General features: G+C 37.3%; 1 protein-coding gene across 1 annotated transcript in view; it reads right to left on the reverse strand.

Moving 5' to 3' along the window:
* The window catches only part of MAP3K15 (mitogen-activated protein kinase kinase kinase 15), an 86,445-nt gene that overhangs the window by 28,593 nt on the left and 41,089 nt on the right, over window positions 1–16,763 (reverse strand). Inside the window, exons 5-11 of the mRNA XM_033052336.1 lie at window positions 14,524–14,692; window positions 13,136–13,242; window positions 4,644–4,814; window positions 3,670–3,782; window positions 2,502–2,661; window positions 1,746–1,896; window positions 1,257–1,364 (exon numbers count right to left, since the gene is read on the reverse strand). Coding sequence (XP_032908227.1) covers window positions 1,257–1,364; window positions 1,746–1,896; window positions 2,502–2,661; window positions 3,670–3,782; window positions 4,644–4,814; window positions 13,136–13,242; window positions 14,524–14,692 — 979 coding nt within the window. The remainder of the gene's footprint in view (window positions 1–1,256; window positions 1,365–1,745; window positions 1,897–2,501; window positions 2,662–3,669; window positions 3,783–4,643; window positions 4,815–13,135; window positions 13,243–14,523; window positions 14,693–16,763) is intronic.

A 16,763-nucleotide genomic window follows, 5' to 3' on the forward strand; every position in this document is an offset into this window, starting at 1 on the left:
ACTTGTCTCTTTCTTTTTCTTTCTTTCTTTCTCTCTTTCTTTCTTTCTTCCCCTCTCACATTTTGAAATAAGATTAATACATGCGTAAAGAACTTATTACATACATTGCTATTTTACTCACTTGAGAAAAAATAATATAAATGGCACAGGTTGGAAGCAAAGGCCACATTGTAAATTTCCTCATGTAATTTTCTCATGTAAATTAAAATTGAAGAATAAATTGTGCAGTACGATTTACCAAACATTATTATGTTTTGATGTAAATACCTCTATATTTTACATTAAACATGCAGCAGACTATGCCCTACTCTTATCTAGACTCATAGGGAAAGGCAAATTCACCTGTCTCCCTAAGAGGTCTTGAGCCAACAGCTTTGGCCCAGGGAATACACTGGAGGCAAAACACAGGAAGGACAGCCTGTGTCTAGGACTGCAGCCCTCCATAAATCTAATTATAGCTAAGAGCTGAATCTTATCTAGCAACGTCAGATATGCACCAAAATTTGTTCCATGAAGCAAAGTTGTGTCAGACACATTCACCTGAATCTAAGTAGAACATAGTACTGGAAAAATCATTCAGGGATCCAGGTAATTATGTGGTCTTGTCCTTCTCCAACATACTTGTTTTCCACACTTTGTCTCTCTACATTTTAGTCTATTCTCCATCTATGTTGTTCTAATATTGAGAAAGTGTGGTAAAATACACTGCAGATTTCAAGTCTTTCAATGTGAAACTGAAACTATTTCTCATTTTTAAGAGCTGACACTCTCCATAACTGTGCCTACTCCTTTCTTAATCCACTGTGCCTTATCCAATAAACCAAGACACTAAATATTTTATTTCTTGACACTTGTCACAGGTTTCAATTTTTGCTAGTTTCTAATATTACAATTATAAAAGTTTAAAAGGCCTAAAACATTGAACACAATACTGGGCTTTATCTGTGCTTTTAATCTTTGACCTGCATCTTAACTAAAATCACAGAATTCTAAAGAGAAATATTATGAGCAGACCAAATAATCCCACAGAAATAACTTCTAAGAGACATGGTCAAGGTAAGTTAAATCTGAATGACATCAAAACCACTTGATTTCTAATCAGGCATTCCTTTACTTCCTCTGTAAAATATCAACTTTCATATCTGCACAAAAGTAGCAAATACTAAATTATTGTAAAGTGCTCCAAAATCTACATGTAAAAAATTACTTTATGTACAGTGAATCAGTTCATTTAAAACACTTGCTGACAGTTTTACCATTTCAGGGGGAGAGACATGCCACAAAGACAGAGAGCTCTCATCTGCTTCGCTGTTTATTGAAACGTAGGCAGGCTGGTAGACTTTAGTTGGTTCTATCACCAAAACCTGAAGACAGAGAGCATTTTACCTTAATAAACCAGTAGCTAATACACTACAGTATCTTCAGATGCTCACATACAGACAAAAGGTAATTTTGAAGTAAGGTCTAAAAAATTTTCAAGGGAGACAGGAGGGCAAGACAAGGCAGAAAAAGTCTGTGTTCTAATGAACGACAGAACAGCATTATCACTTGTTATAGGAGACTCACAAGCTTTTAGGTTGGTGGGTTAATTTTTTTATAGTATAAAGATTAAGAGAGTACAGGGGTTTGGTTCATGCAGTGAAATAACAGGCGGTTACGTTTTTATGTTTAGAGTCTTCCAATTCTTGTAATATCCTATCCAGAAACATAAAACATACAGAACTTGTTTGGACATAACATCTTACTGGAAATCTCAGTCCATTAGTTGTTTCTTTCGTTGCCTCAAAAATTATATCTAGCCAGAAAGTCAATCTTTCTTGTTTAGGAGAATGTTCTATGTTGAGTTTCTTGAAACGCTGAATTAACATCAGATTCTGAACTAATGATTTCAAGTACCTAGAATGTATTGAATTAGTGAGTTAACAGAGAGAAATAAAATTTGACCAGATTCTAAAACCGCTTAACTGACTTAGACATCCAAAACAAGACGTGCTTTAAAAGCTACCACAGTAGAAATGGTAGTGCTGATTTTTATGGATTTCTGGAAAGAATAGCAAGTTAAGACAAAGCCTGAAGTCATAAGCTCACATGGATGTTCATGAACAATAGCTCTTTGCAAATGGGTATAGTTACACAAGTAGTTACATGGGGATTAGACAGGATATGATGAGCTAGAAGATGGTGGGGGAGGGAAGCAGCAGCTAGCTAAACTCTGAAAACAATGGTTTCACAATCTTTTTACAATTGCTTCACAAGGAATCATTACTAATATCCAAATTCCTTCTTATAAAATACGTGCTTCAACGGGATATAACCTGACAATGTTGGATAACTTAATTTTTCACCTCCCCACTTCCTTCTCATAACAAAAGAACAGAGGATAAAGTCAAAGTTGCAAATACTCTATGATGGAAATTTCCAGTTAAGTTATCCACGTGATTTTTTAAATTGGTGTATTTCCCCATAGTTTAGTACTTGAGCAACAGCCTTCTACCACATACCACACTGGGGGTTTCAGCTTAAAAAGCTTCTCTGCTGCTTGTACTGCTTTACCAACATCATTTGCCAGCATGCTCACACTGAAGAACTGTCCCACATCCCAGTAATTGTTCATTTTTTCTAGGCTTCCTTTTCTTCCCAATAAACTGTTTAAACGTACACCTGTAAAATTTCAATTAGAAACCACAATTTTCTATCAGTAAAACACTCTTTTGTGTTTTTTTACTGGTAAGTTGACCAGTAAATGACAATTTAAGACTTGATTAAGCATTGCTGATGAAAATAAAGAGGAATAAGTTTCCCCTAGAAAACAACATTGCACAATACAGAGGCAGGATCTGCAAATCACACCCCCAGTACACTTCAGAAAGCCAGAACTCTTACTACACAGTGCTGAAAAACCTCTTTTGCTTCCTGTTGGGCTATCTACCTACACTGATTCTCCATGTAAGATGCACAAACCTGTGTCCTCCTCTGCATTTACTGCAAGAGATCCATGGCTAGAGGTTCACACATCCATCCCAGAGCAGGGGCAGAAGAATGATTGAAAGCCACCTTTGCATTCTTAACATTTACGGCCCAAATACACATTTCAGACAAGACCAGATTGCAAAGACAATGTTCAGCTATCATCTTCCTAGGAAGACCTGCATGTCTGTTTCTATTTTGTTGTAAATGTAAAGTGATGTGTTTTATTTAGCACATACATGGAAGATGCGACTGACTCTAGGTAGACAACAAATAACTGATAGATCCTTCTACTTCTTGTGGATCTCTCAACTCAGTGACAACTTTGGATCCTTTCCTGGCCTTCCTGAGAAGAACTGGGCCACAATGTCTCTTCCTGTCTTTGTGCCCTGCTGGCTCTGCAATGGGATGATCTCTGTGGTGCAGTAAAGGCAATTTACAGATGGTGCTGAAGTTGGTCCTCTGTTTTTCTCCCATCTCTGGGGCCCTTTACATGGGCCATGCTACCTGAAAACTGCTCCAGGGCAGCCAGAAGGAAAATGTGCCTTTGAGATCCCTGTGCTTCAGACTGCCATCCAGGGCCCACCACAAAAACGCCTGAACCCCCTTTCTGTCTATGCAACCCATCACTGAAGCTATTTTGTTTTCTTCATGGGGACAGAGGCAGAAAACTTGTCTGTGACACTATGTGTGGCTATTTACCTATTTTTCTCAGTTCCATTGAGCTCTCAAACTGTTGTCCTGCAACAAGCAGCAAAACTGCAAGGTTAATTCCAGAATATAGAGTTGGTTGGAGTTCAAATCCTTTGCGATACCTGCGGAGAAGAGTCAAGAACTCACATCTCATTGTTTAGAAGAACTGAAATATTCCAAAGTTTTGGTAGGTATTTCAAGCTATTGATTTACTCAAAGGATTATATGGCTAGTTGGCACCAATGGTCCCAAACCCTTTGTTTTAAGGTTTCATATTCACTAAAGGTAACTGAGACACAGCTGACACAAGCTGAATGCCTGCCACTAGCTGGTGCAGGATCAAGAGATCCTCCTGAAGCCTACAAGTTCACTGCTACCCATCCATGTTTCATGGGGGGGAAAAGAGAGGTGGTGGGGGAGAATATTTCACAATTCACAGTTCAAACCCCCATTGCTAAAATTATTGTACTCAGAAGTATGATTATACAGGCATATCTATACAAACAGTATGTCAGTGAGAGCCTATGTGCATATGCACGCCTTAATGTATTAAGAAAATTTATAACACAGCTTATCACTATTTTTCCTTATATACAGAAGATCATTGTTTCCTGGGGATCCAGCATGGAAACCATCCTTCCAGAGAGGACTGATCTCACTTGTATTTCATTTTGAGACACATTAATTAGATATTTCCTCAGCAAAGACAGAGGTTAATCAACATTCCTCCCAATAAAGTGCATCATTCAATTTCCAAGAGAGTTTATAAAGAGAACCAAGGAAACACATATACAAAGATCTGCTGTTCAGTAAACCACTTATTCAAACAGGACCCTGAAAAATAGAGATATGTAGAACAACTGATCTAACTCTTATGGCCCTACTTTTCATATCCAGAAGTAAAAAGTCTGAAAACATTTTGAGACAGATTTTTGGTGGTTTTTTGGTTTTGGTTTTTTTTTTTTTGTTTTTTTTTCTGTTACCATTCAATGGAATGATCTCGACTGTTGGTATCTTTACAGTCAGAATCAAGAAACATATCCTTGTAGATCCTCCCACATAAGCAAAACATGTCTGGAGCAGGGTGATCACATGTCTGCAGGACTTGAAGCATAACTTGTAGTGCCTTCTCTCTGTCACCTGCATTATTTCTTCTGAAATCAAATGCAGAGAATAAAATAAACTAGTTCAGACCTGAAACAGTAACTGCAAAATGAGAGAACAACAGTATCTCTCATCTATCCCACAATCCATCCATCATAATATAAACACACACTTGACATTTTTTAGACTGATGCATGATTGCTGGATGACTGCTAAAACCCAAATTCACTTTCCTATCATTGGTGTAGCTATCATGTAGCTCACATAAATGATGCAAAACCAGAACTCCTCCATGATAAAAATCTGCCATTTAACTTGATTCCTTCCTGTGTGTACAAATACACTCTGCCCATCCTGCAATGAGAAAAAAGTGCTTGTTTAGTGTTCATTCCTGACAACACTTAAATTGCCATTTTCAGCATGCAGTGTGACAGATCATTCAGCTATGTCCATGAATTGTAAACGTGAATCCAGAGGATCCAGAAACAATACCAGGAAAAAAACAATTAATTGCAGGAGAAGCCAGGTCAATCCAATCTTACCCAAAAGAATGACAGAGCTTATTATAGAGCCTTTGAACAGCAACAAGAATAAAAGGGAAAAATTGAGCTGCATTTCTTAATTAAAATTCTTCAGATTAGAAGATTTAGACAAAAACCAGCTGTGATATGGCATTGACAAATATTTAACAGTTGTGCTAATAAGAAAACACTGATTAAATAACATTTCTATTCCTTATTATTATTATTAAACAATCAGAATTTTTGCCTCCATTTACCTTGCTGTTTTTCTAAGTTTATAAATCAATATTTACTGCAAAAAGTCACTTAGAATAAACAACATCTATTTGCAAAAGTAATGCAAACACAGTTTAAGAGTTTAATAGCCTCTTCAACACTTTTTTTCATCACCAGAGAGATTTAAAATGTTTGCCAACCTCTTTTTGGAATTGTTTATAATTTTCCAGTCCCCACCTAGCTATCCATGAACAGGCCCACAAGGACTATGACTACTTTGTCAGCAATACCAGTAGCATATAATGGTTTCTGGTAAATTTATTACTTCCATACCCCAAAAGGATTAGGATTTAGTGTAAAGGGGCTCTGCTCCTTAGGTAACCAGCTAATGCAATATGACCAGTAACAACACACATCTGTAGCAAAATTCAGGTTTCTGTCCATGTTAGGTGATGGAGAACATCTAATGAGATTAAACAGATTTGTAGCTGGTTGTAAAGGCTTTATCTTGACTTTGATGTCTGCACTGGCAGAGCAAAAACTTTCACCACAAGTACTTGAATATTTTTAAAGCATTTTTTCCCTCAGATTAACTGCTCTGAAATAAATATTGATCTTCTCTAATGATCACACAAGGAGAAAGTTAGTATCTTTTTTCAGTTTTATAAGAAATAAACAGGAGGTAAAAACTGTGGGGTAAATCCATTGCACAGGTCAGCATGCTCTAACCAAACCACTTCTGAACAAAACAGACTTTTCCACTAGGAGTACCCAAGTTTCACCGCTGTTAACATTAAAGCATAGAAAATGGAGTAAACAGAGCTTAGAACAAAATTAGGCCCTAAAATTAAAGTCCAGTAGTTCCCTGGATTTGTATATTGTGATCACAAAGTTGGAATGTGTTCTGAACTCTTTCTGAAAACACAGAGATGCACAACTAGAAGCCAACATAGAGCACTTCACATGGAAATAGAAAATCTAAAAATCACTGCTTTCACAAGTCTGCATTGTGTGAAAACAGGTTATTTATTAATGTTAACATAAAGAGGTGTTAGGTACTGATTGAAAAAAAAAAAAGTGTAACCAAAGAAAAAACACAATGAACAAAGCAAGACACTGCTTAAAATGGGATATTGTGCAGATTAACATTTCTGGTCATCAAAGGATGAACCTGTGCACACCAAATACAACAATGGAAGAGCATTACAAAGGACCAAGCCCTAAATAAATACTGTACTAGAGAACTTGAAATGAAAGATGTCTCTCTCTTATAACATAAGGAAAAATTATTGTTAAAAATAATTAAATTCAACAAAATTTAACACATGACAAGTATACACTCGTCTAACAGGATAAACAATAATCAGTTTAGGTATCTTTATATATAGACCCTGTTTTCCACTGCAGCAGAATTCAATGCCCATTGGATAATACAAAACCCACACACCAATTACAATAATGTACCAATTTAGGAAGTTATCAGCTTCTAAATCCCAAAAGGAAAGGGTAAACAAAGAAAAAAACCCAAACAGCCTGAAAGATCACATAAGCTACAAGCAAGTTCTCTGAAGTCAGTATGAAAATATTCTGTTGGATAATATGCAGAACCTGTTATGCTTGACCGAGACAGATTTTCAATTCTTGTTTCAAATCCCACACTTTCTCAGGTCTGCATGCCTGACAGCTCATAATTTGTTCAAGGTGCCTTGAAACAGGTCTGTGGTGTTATCAATAGAGCAGAAGAGATTACCTTAAATCCTTAAGGCTTAGCACTGACTTCTATTTTTTTTTTTAAATCAATCTCAGCTGTTAACTTCCCCATGCTCCCCAGCCCCCACTTATAGCCACACAAGAACAATCACAAAAAACCCATGTCATAAAGGACTGCTGGAGGTCATCTAAAAGAATCTCCCTCTCACAGCAGGTCCATAGCCCAGCACTAGACCATGGCAGCCCTGGCTGTCTCTGAAAAGCTGAATCTATTAAACCTCCTGGGGCGGAGATGCCACAGCCTCTCTGAACTGAAAGTATTTCAGTGAAAGCTGGAATACTGCATATAATGATGCACAGCCATGAGAAGAAAGGCAGAAAATTTTTTTTTATGGATTAACTTGGTGCACCAGGTGAGATATGCAAAGTATATCCCCTGCATATGAAGTTTTGTAAGCCAGAGCAGAATCCCAATAGGCTGCTATGAAGAGGAGCCTACCTGGTCATTTTACTGCTCCTTGGTGGTTACAGGCCATCTTGCACTGAAATACAAATGTCCCTCATGGCATCACATGAACAAGTCAATTTTAGGAATGAAAGAGAATTTTGAAATAGGCATTTTTCAATGGTGTTCTTCAATACACAATCTGTTAAACTCTCCACATCTGGGAGAAAATATGTCCTACCTTAAAGAAGCTTGCATACATACCCAGTGAAAATATGAGCTACTCTGCATGTTTTTTCTGGGTTTGAGGGGCACAGTTTTTAAAATCACTACTCACAATCTGAAAATTCTTTCAGAATACAGTTTTAATGATCAGTGAGGTAAGAAAAAATGTGTACAACTACAATTTATTTGGAAACTGTGTTAAAAAAAATTCCCACAGGCCTTGGAAAGTGTTTCATAAAGCCATTTTTTCCCTTACTGGTTTCTTTGATAGCACATTTTAATCCTCTTATTGCAAACCTTAACGGGTGAAAACTTGCAGAGAAACTAAACAGAGAAAATCAATCTACATTATCTGAACACAACAACAGCAGAAACTGCTGCCAGTTAAGAAAGAGATCTGTGATTTACTTCCAAAAACTAGGGCAATTATGAAAATATCCTAGTGCTCAATATAACACTGCCAAGTCTCCCCAAGCACAATGCTAGGAATTAAAAGGAAATTAAAAAGGAATAAAAACTAAAAACAAAAATCATGGTGTCTTTTACAAATGCCCGACACATTAATCTTCAGTACTGTGTACAGTTTTAAGCTTTATTTTAAAAGGAAACTAAACTATTAGGACTAGAGGAAAAAAATTCAAATTAAGGGAACGATTAATTACATGGAATAGTTTCTGTACAAAAAAATCTTCAATAAACTAAGGTTTTTCAGACAGAAATGGCTACATAGAAATTCTTTTTCTTAAATCAAAAGTTGTCCTACAGGGCACCTTTATACCCTCTAATCACTTCCTTGAAATTCGTGCCAGTGTTCTGCTGTCAGTTTAGTTTTGCCTGACAGCTTGTATCCTCCAGAAACTGCTGGCTGCTTCACCTGCCAATTTGCTAGCTTGCTCACTGCAGTTTTGCCACATGATTTATCTGTCTGCCGACCCTACCACGCTTCTTCAATCACAGCAGCAGCCTTCTGGTCTTCCCTGGTCTGCACAAGCCTCTTGCATCTGTCTCCCTGTCTTACCCAACTATCCACTCCTCCTTTACCTCTCTGAATTACTCTGTAGGGCAACAGACCACACCATCACACCATCACACCATCTCACCTGGAATAATACTTGGAATACAGTTTAAAAAAAGTGGGTTTTTTCCCCCTTTCTCTTTGATATCACAGCTCCTTTCTTGCTCACCAAATCTATCCCTTGACGGTGAATCCTTCTCTACACTCCAGTTTTATAAGGAGGCATAGTTTTAAATATTCCTAAACCAAAAAAAAACTTCCTACTTCACAGACTGGTTTTACCAGCTTTAACGAATTGGTATGGTTACAGAGCCAGAACTACACTCAGTGAACCAGACCTTTGTCCAACAAAGTTAACAGGAACAGCACAAATTTCAATGAGACAAGAATTAGCTCACTCTGTAGGTAACAGTTGGTGTAATCCTTCTTTTTCCTCAGCTTTTTGTTCACATCATCTTCTGCATGGTTTGTTTCCCTCTAGATAGATGGAGAAAACTATATATGTCAAAAAACTCTTGTATTAATGGAATGTATTTTCTCAAGGGAATCCACATTTGGTTTCCTTTTCATTTCATGTCTTAATTACTCCACAGCAGATCTGATCTACTACTGACTGTACAGACACCTACAGCGAAAACATTTTTAAAAATTCTTAATTACTAAGAAATAAGGGAATTCATTTAAATTAGAATTAGTACACTTGTATTCTCACTTAAAACCAGAAACTAATTTTGGAGTAAAGATACATTTCACTGCGGATGTAATATGCTTTAGAATCTTTCATACTTGAAACAGTAAATGAGGAAAACAGGACCCTAAATCAGGTTTTGACAAGAATTAAATTTGCAGACCTCCAGGCAGATATGACATAGAAAAAAACCAGCTTTTTCCCCTCCTCATATACACTGCAGGTACTTCATGAAAGCCAGGCATACAAAATGAGGAGGCCTACAACATGTTTTTTTACCAAATTTGAGTAATCACGGAACAGAACATTTTAAATACCCCAGTGCTTATCAATGGGAACAATTTCCTGTGGCTACTACTATTCACAATTACTGGTATTATTCACAATTACTAGTGATTTTCTACTTGCACCCTATTACACCCTTCACTTGTTAATTGCCTTCTTTTATTATGGTACTGGAATATGTTGCTTGTTAAAACACAGCATGCTGAGTTAAATAATAGTGACTGCAGCTGTCCTCATCTTCAGTATAAAGGGAGATAGAAGTGCCCTGGATAGAGACGGACATTTTCACAGCTCTGGCCTCATGCCAGGACTGGGTTTGGTTTTAAAGTCTACTCTGTTTTGAACAGAATTTGGCATACCCTTGGGCCTCTTTGTAAGCTTTCAGGATAATATAACTCCAGCCCTGGCAAATAGACCAATTAGAAAATTGTCCTTACAAAGTGCTTGCCTCCCAGGCAAGGTGTACCCTTGGACTGAAACAAACAGCCATCCACACCTGGAACACCCAGTCCTCAATTGCACAGCATCTTACTTCATACCACAGCTGCGAATACAAATATTGAAAATACTCATGTTGTACATTTGGACTGAATTTATATCTAAAGATGTCTAAATTAAGATACAATTAGACTTACATCTCAGCTAGGAGGTAACGAGGAGCAATGTCTTAAACCAGCCCATACAGAAGAGAGTACTCTCTGCTCTGTTCCTAAGTTACATCCAAATTACTTAGCTTAAGACACTGGAAAAGCAACAGCCCTTTGCCCCCTAGGACTTCTAAACAAGCATCTGGGATGGTGATGTATTCAGATTGCCCAGGCTTGGAAACAAGCACAAGCCTGTCATTGCAAACATCCATTGCTAGCCTAACTTGTTAACCTGGACCTACACACAACTGTGCTTCAGACTGGGCTTGTGCCCACCTGCTGAAGCAGCAGAGCCCTGAGATGCCCAGAAACAGCCCTGCAGCCCCTCCTGCCACAGTGCTGGGTCTCTGCAGCACCAGAATAACTCTGACTTGACAATGCAAGTGACACTAAAGGCCGAGAGAACTCAGTTACAGAGTCCAAGATGTAAGCTTTCTTTTTGTCTCTGGTAGTTGTTTTACCAGGACCTGAGAGTGCTGATATCGATCAGCCATCTCTCAGAAGCTTACATTAGCCAGCAGAGAAAGACAAGAGGCCTTACTTGACACATTCCACAAGAATTTTTATTTCATGCAAAGGGTGGCCAAGCAGCATCCCCAGAGACAAAGGGGAGACAGTCATATTTATAGGTTCAAGGGGGATTCAAACTACAGCCAATAAAAAGTTTATACAAAAAACAACATCCAATCTAAGTCAAAAGTTGTAAAGGGGAGCTGACCAATTACACAAACTAATTTCTAACCAATTATCTTCCAAGGTGTTAAGAGAGTGACCGAATTCTTAAGGAATTTGGCTCAGCCTTGGTATCTAGGAGACCTTATCAGTTATACTAAGTTCCAGGGGTCAGGAGAAGATGGCTTTGGAGGAATGGTATCATCCACACCAAGAGGAAGCAAACTAATTACTCTCTCTGGAACACAGTTCTAGTATACTTTTTTATGAAATTAAGCACACATTACCATTCTGCAGGGTCAGATATTTTTACAGCTGCTAATTCTGTTCTGCGTATGATATATTTTTTTCCTGGTGGGCTCAATCAGTTGTACCAGGGCACATTAATAGTGTATGTTGAAATTAATAGAATATGAACTGAAAATATAGCTCTTTATTTTTAAAGATAGGTTCTGACAGAAATCGCTAAAAATAATTTGGTTTTAAAACAGACAAAATTAGGGATTCAAAAATTTCATGGAACTAATATGCTAAATGCAACATTTTAGAGGTCATTTTGAGCTAAGTGAACTTGCTCAAAAAATGTTTAAGTCTTAGCTTTTGAGTTTTGTCTATCATTTTGTTTGAAGAAAGCCAAAAAATCTGTAGAAGCTAAATTCTGCATTCTTACCAATGAAAAACCAGTAATTTATTTCTGAAAAACCTTTTCTATAGAAATGTTTAAATTGTTCCCAGAAGAAAACAAGGAGAGTCATGCTGGTTTGGGCTTACAATCTATTTAATGAAAGCTGTTGACAGGGAAGGCAAGTTCATGAGCAATTAATTTTATCTTGTCTTACAAGGGTGCTATTGGCATTGTCAAAATGGAAGATTTAATGGTATGGATTTCACATGCTGCTCAAAATACAAAGAATCTGAAGACCGAGACAGTAAAGGACTTTGCCAACTTTGTTATGCACATCTAAATGAAAAAGTTTAAAAACTGATTATATGAAGACATTACCTAAGGACAAGGCATGATCCTTACTGGTAAATTTAAACATTTTGATTCAAATTCCTGAAATAATTTTTTAAAGTTCTGAAAAATTGGGCTAACTCCATCTGCAGTATTTTTCTGAGCAATAGTTTAATGTTTACTCTTGTGTCTGATGAAACTGTTAGATAGGACCAGACTTATCATTTTCCAGAAAATGCCATAGAAGCTGCTTTTCCAGATCTATTATTAAGTTCTTGAACTCTTTGATTTATGCCATCCTAGTGTTGTCCAATGTCAATTTTCAGTTAGTTTGTAGGTCACAATCTTTAATAGTATGTGGATTGCATCTAGTCAGTTACATTTATCATTACATGTGATTTCATTTGCATAAGAACTACTTTTTCTGACAATATTCATGCAAATTCTTTAGAAATTGAGTAATTATTATACATAACTATATAATAAATCTGTACCTAACTAGAGGAGTTCAATAATATTTCAGTGTTTCCTAAAGTAATGATGTGTCTGCAGGTCCTGATGACCATCCAGCCTTCCAAGGAAACTCTATCATGAATGTGTACTTATGGATCAAGCAGTGCTTGTTACCTATTACTTTAATAGATCACTCATACCTCTATCACACTAAACTTTTGAAGACATTCAGTGACTCAGATTAAACCATCTCAGACTGACCAAGAACCCACCGGAGTCTTTTGCAGTTAATCTGGTGGCCTTTGGAACCGATTCACTAACTCCTGGTTGTTGACAAAACAATGATTGTTGAAAAACAATTTTAAAAGTTACAAACTGTCCTGGTGCACAGTAAGCATGGGATTAAGGAGAGATGATTGTGATGAGTATCAATGTGTGCAGAAAGAGAAGGGAATTTGATATTATCTGCACTATAAATTTATATATAAGCCCATATGGAACAGCAATAAAATGAAACAACTTCAATCAATCATCCTTACCGATTCAATGCAAAAGCATAATGAAACTTAATGTTGTGTTGATCAGCCAGATCACAGGTAGGAAGCATCTCTAGTGTTTCTACCAGCTTCACCATAGCATCATAATCCTGGTATGGAAAAAAAAAAATAAAAAAAAAAAGGGATTGAAATACAATAAAGTGAAAGGAGGAAAGTATCACCAAGCTAAAATGTATCATGATCACTAGACAGTTTCTCAGGTGCCTGTTCCTAAGAGTCAGAGAAAGGCTGTGCAGGAACAGACAGGGATTTTGTCTATCCATGTCAGTGCTTGCCTCTTCCTCAACACCATGCCCAAACTACAGAATCCCTGCAGCCAGTTTGATCAATAGTTACACTTCCAGAACCAGAAGAGATGCCAGTCTGGCTTTTTCAGGCCTTATTAAGATCTTCTGATGAATGACACCTCACCAGGTCACCATGGACTCGACCACAGCTGTCTCTGAAGTACATCAGCCGCTTGTGCACTCATTTTGGTTTCTCAGGGGTAACTCACATCTATAGAGCTGAAGAGGCCATCTTACAGACATTTCAAAGGCCCTTGTGTTAATCTTAATCTTTTTGTTCAAAACACGTTTTGGGACAAGTACATTTCTCAAGGGAGACCTTTCATGATCACCAGAGCTGATGCAAATGAAGTTGGAGAAAGTGCTGAAGGAAGACATGCATTTCAGAGTGGAAAGTTTGGTAATGAAAGATGGTGTGGTCACCCATTGCTCTCACAGTCCATTCATACACAAGAAATAACCAACTTAGCTCCTGATGGGAAAAAATTCTATAGAATGGTTGAAATTATATTTGAAAATGGATGTTAAACACACAGACTGTCAATCTGCAAAGACAGCACACAGGTTGTGTTTTAGCAAAAGCAGTACTTACTTTAAAAAATTAAGAAAAAAAGCTATGGTTATATTTAAAATGCAAATTAATGTTTTTTTTTTAAATTACAGTTCATAATTTGGGCATGTCTAGCCAATATAATGATCATAACAAATGCACTTTCTTAATTTCTAAATATATTTAAATTTATGTGGGGGAGAGAAAAAAGCTAGGAGAGAGGAGGGCAAGGCAAGCATCTAGATTCAGTAGGGATTTTTGCCTTTTTTCTTTTTAAGGAAGTTAAAAATTATTAAAAACAAAGAGAGAGACTCGGGAAGTCACCTAATCTGAGTCTCTTGTTCACAGGAAAAGTAAATAAGAGTCTACATCCCTTTAAACTGTCCAACAGACAAGCCAAACAAACAATGGAACAATTGCACCCATTTAAAGTCAGTTTTGAATCACTGCTTAACAAACAATGAAGCACAGGAGAACAAACAAGAGCCAAAATTGCACGGTAAAATAACCCACCTTAGTCTTTAAGCACATACCTGAATATCTCTGTAAGAAAGAAGCAGGTTTATGATAATGTCAGAGGTCAGCACTTCAGTATTATCCATACGAAGCTTAATCCTGGCCAGCTCCTTAGCCAGTTCATCTCCTTGGTACTTCTCTCGAGCTTTTCTAATGTCATTTAGCAGTGTTTCTTTATAGTAGGCACTAAAGAAATAAAAGTTAGACACAGGGGAAGAAGACTGTTAGACATTTTTAAAGAAACATGACTATGCTTCCAATAAAAAGTATAATTTCTAATAAAAAGTATCATTTCCTCAGAGCGAGGTTCACATCAAATGTTTCCATGTTTTTCAATAACTACTTACAAATATTACACCTGTCCCACCTCAGACTGTAGGGTTATGTATCAATATGCTTATAATCAGGATTATGAGGCAATTTTACCAACACATGAAAACTGGAGCACTTCTTTGCCCCATTACCGACCCTGACAAATGTGGTACTTTGTATCATAAAGAAGGCAGCATCTGGGATAATAAAGTGACATTGAGAAGAAACACAGTGTGATGTAGAGAGAAGGTATATTATTTTATCATGGAAGTTGGAAGGAGACTTTCAAGCACAGAAACTAAAACAAAAACAAGCCAATAAAAGCTGATTTAGATGCAATCTCCTTGATGAACATAATACATAATGTGGGCAGGACGTCTGTAAAAGCCTCCAGTGAGTGCAACTTATTTACACTAGTATCAGTGCATAATCCAACATCAGCACTTTTGTAAATTGAAAAATAATATATATATTGCCAGCATGACACGTATGAATGGCCTGAACCAGCTGCTTAGGGGCAAATTTATCCTGGAGCAGGTTATGGAGTCTCTTCGGAGTTTGGAACTTAGCAGGTGTCACCTGATAGATACTCCAGTGCATAAAATTCCTTTCTTGTTTACAAGGGAGTCTTTCCAAATATTAAACCTTGCTTAGCATAAGCCCTACATATAGCAAAGAAAATTAAGTTCTCTGTCTCATACACATTATAATCAAAGCAGCAAGGTCACAGTAAGCACTACTGGCAAGCACAGCCTCATACAGTGCAAGTGCAGAAGCAGGCATGGACTGTAAGGTGGGATCAAGACCACCCAATAGCCCCCAAAAACCACAAACCCATTTCCAGAAAGATCTACAAGATCTTTCTACATCTACAAGATGTAACTAATTTGCATAGACAGTGAGAAACTGATCTCCAGGGTAGGGGAAAAACTTCTCTATAAAAAAGGTAACCCAAAAAATTCCAGTGTGCTTGCTCTCATATGCATCCCAGGATTGCTCTCTCTTTCTCTCTTTCCTTTCACCCTATGCCCTTTATGCAAAACCCTCTGCTGTGCCTTACCCTAGGAGGTCAGGGACTAAAACACCAATTTCCATGCCAAGTTTACTAATAAAACTTTGCAAACTTTTGCAGACCCTCTGACTTTTGTCATTCCTTTCAACCATGAGCATCCAGGAATCTTGGGTGCTCCCTTCCCCTTCAGGGTAGGATGTCACAGGAGGGTCATCCATGGGATGGGATGATTCTGGGATTGCAATTCTCCCCATTGCAAAGATGGGACCACAAAAGAAAAGCAGTTTTTTAGGCAAGCCTTTCACTTGAATGGGATGGGAATGGGGAAACAAAGAAATCTGAGGGTCCTAGGTGCTACCTCATGCTTCAGACATTAGGAAAACTAAAAACCAGAAACTCAGTCTGAGTGTTTTCCAGAAATACATACAAAACAGCTACATAATAACAGTGAGTAACTGAGAAGGAAAGACCTCCTTCTCCAGCCCCAATCCTCAAAACTCCAGCAGTATGGCTAAGCACTATCATGTTTTTTAAGTGATACCAGAAGGTTAGTATTTAAAAATTAAAACAAATCATGAAAATCACAACTGGATGCCCACTGCTACCATGTATATATTTTATCTGAGGACAGGAAAGGACAGTTTTTGGCTTTGAACTCTATGAAGAAACTCTGAGCTTAGCTCCTATTATGATCTCATGCACTGCAATTTAAACTTAAGCACTTTATCTTACCCATGGACTGCCCTTGCTTTCTGGAAAGTAACTATAAAGCAAATTCTAGAACAATATGTTTAGTTATCTGCAACAACTGCAGGTCAGGAATATAAAAAACAGTAAAACTCACAGCTTCTTTTAACACTATATTAAGTGCAGTGAAATAGAAATTACAAATCAATGCTACTAGAAATTCCACATCACCTTTTTTTCATAATA

Source organism: Catharus ustulatus, chromosome 2 (genome assembly GCF_009819885.2).
Source record: "Catharus ustulatus isolate bCatUst1 chromosome 2, bCatUst1.pri.v2, whole genome shotgun sequence".
In the NCBI taxonomy this organism is placed as follows: Eukaryota; Metazoa; Chordata; class Aves; order Passeriformes; family Turdidae; genus Catharus; species Catharus ustulatus.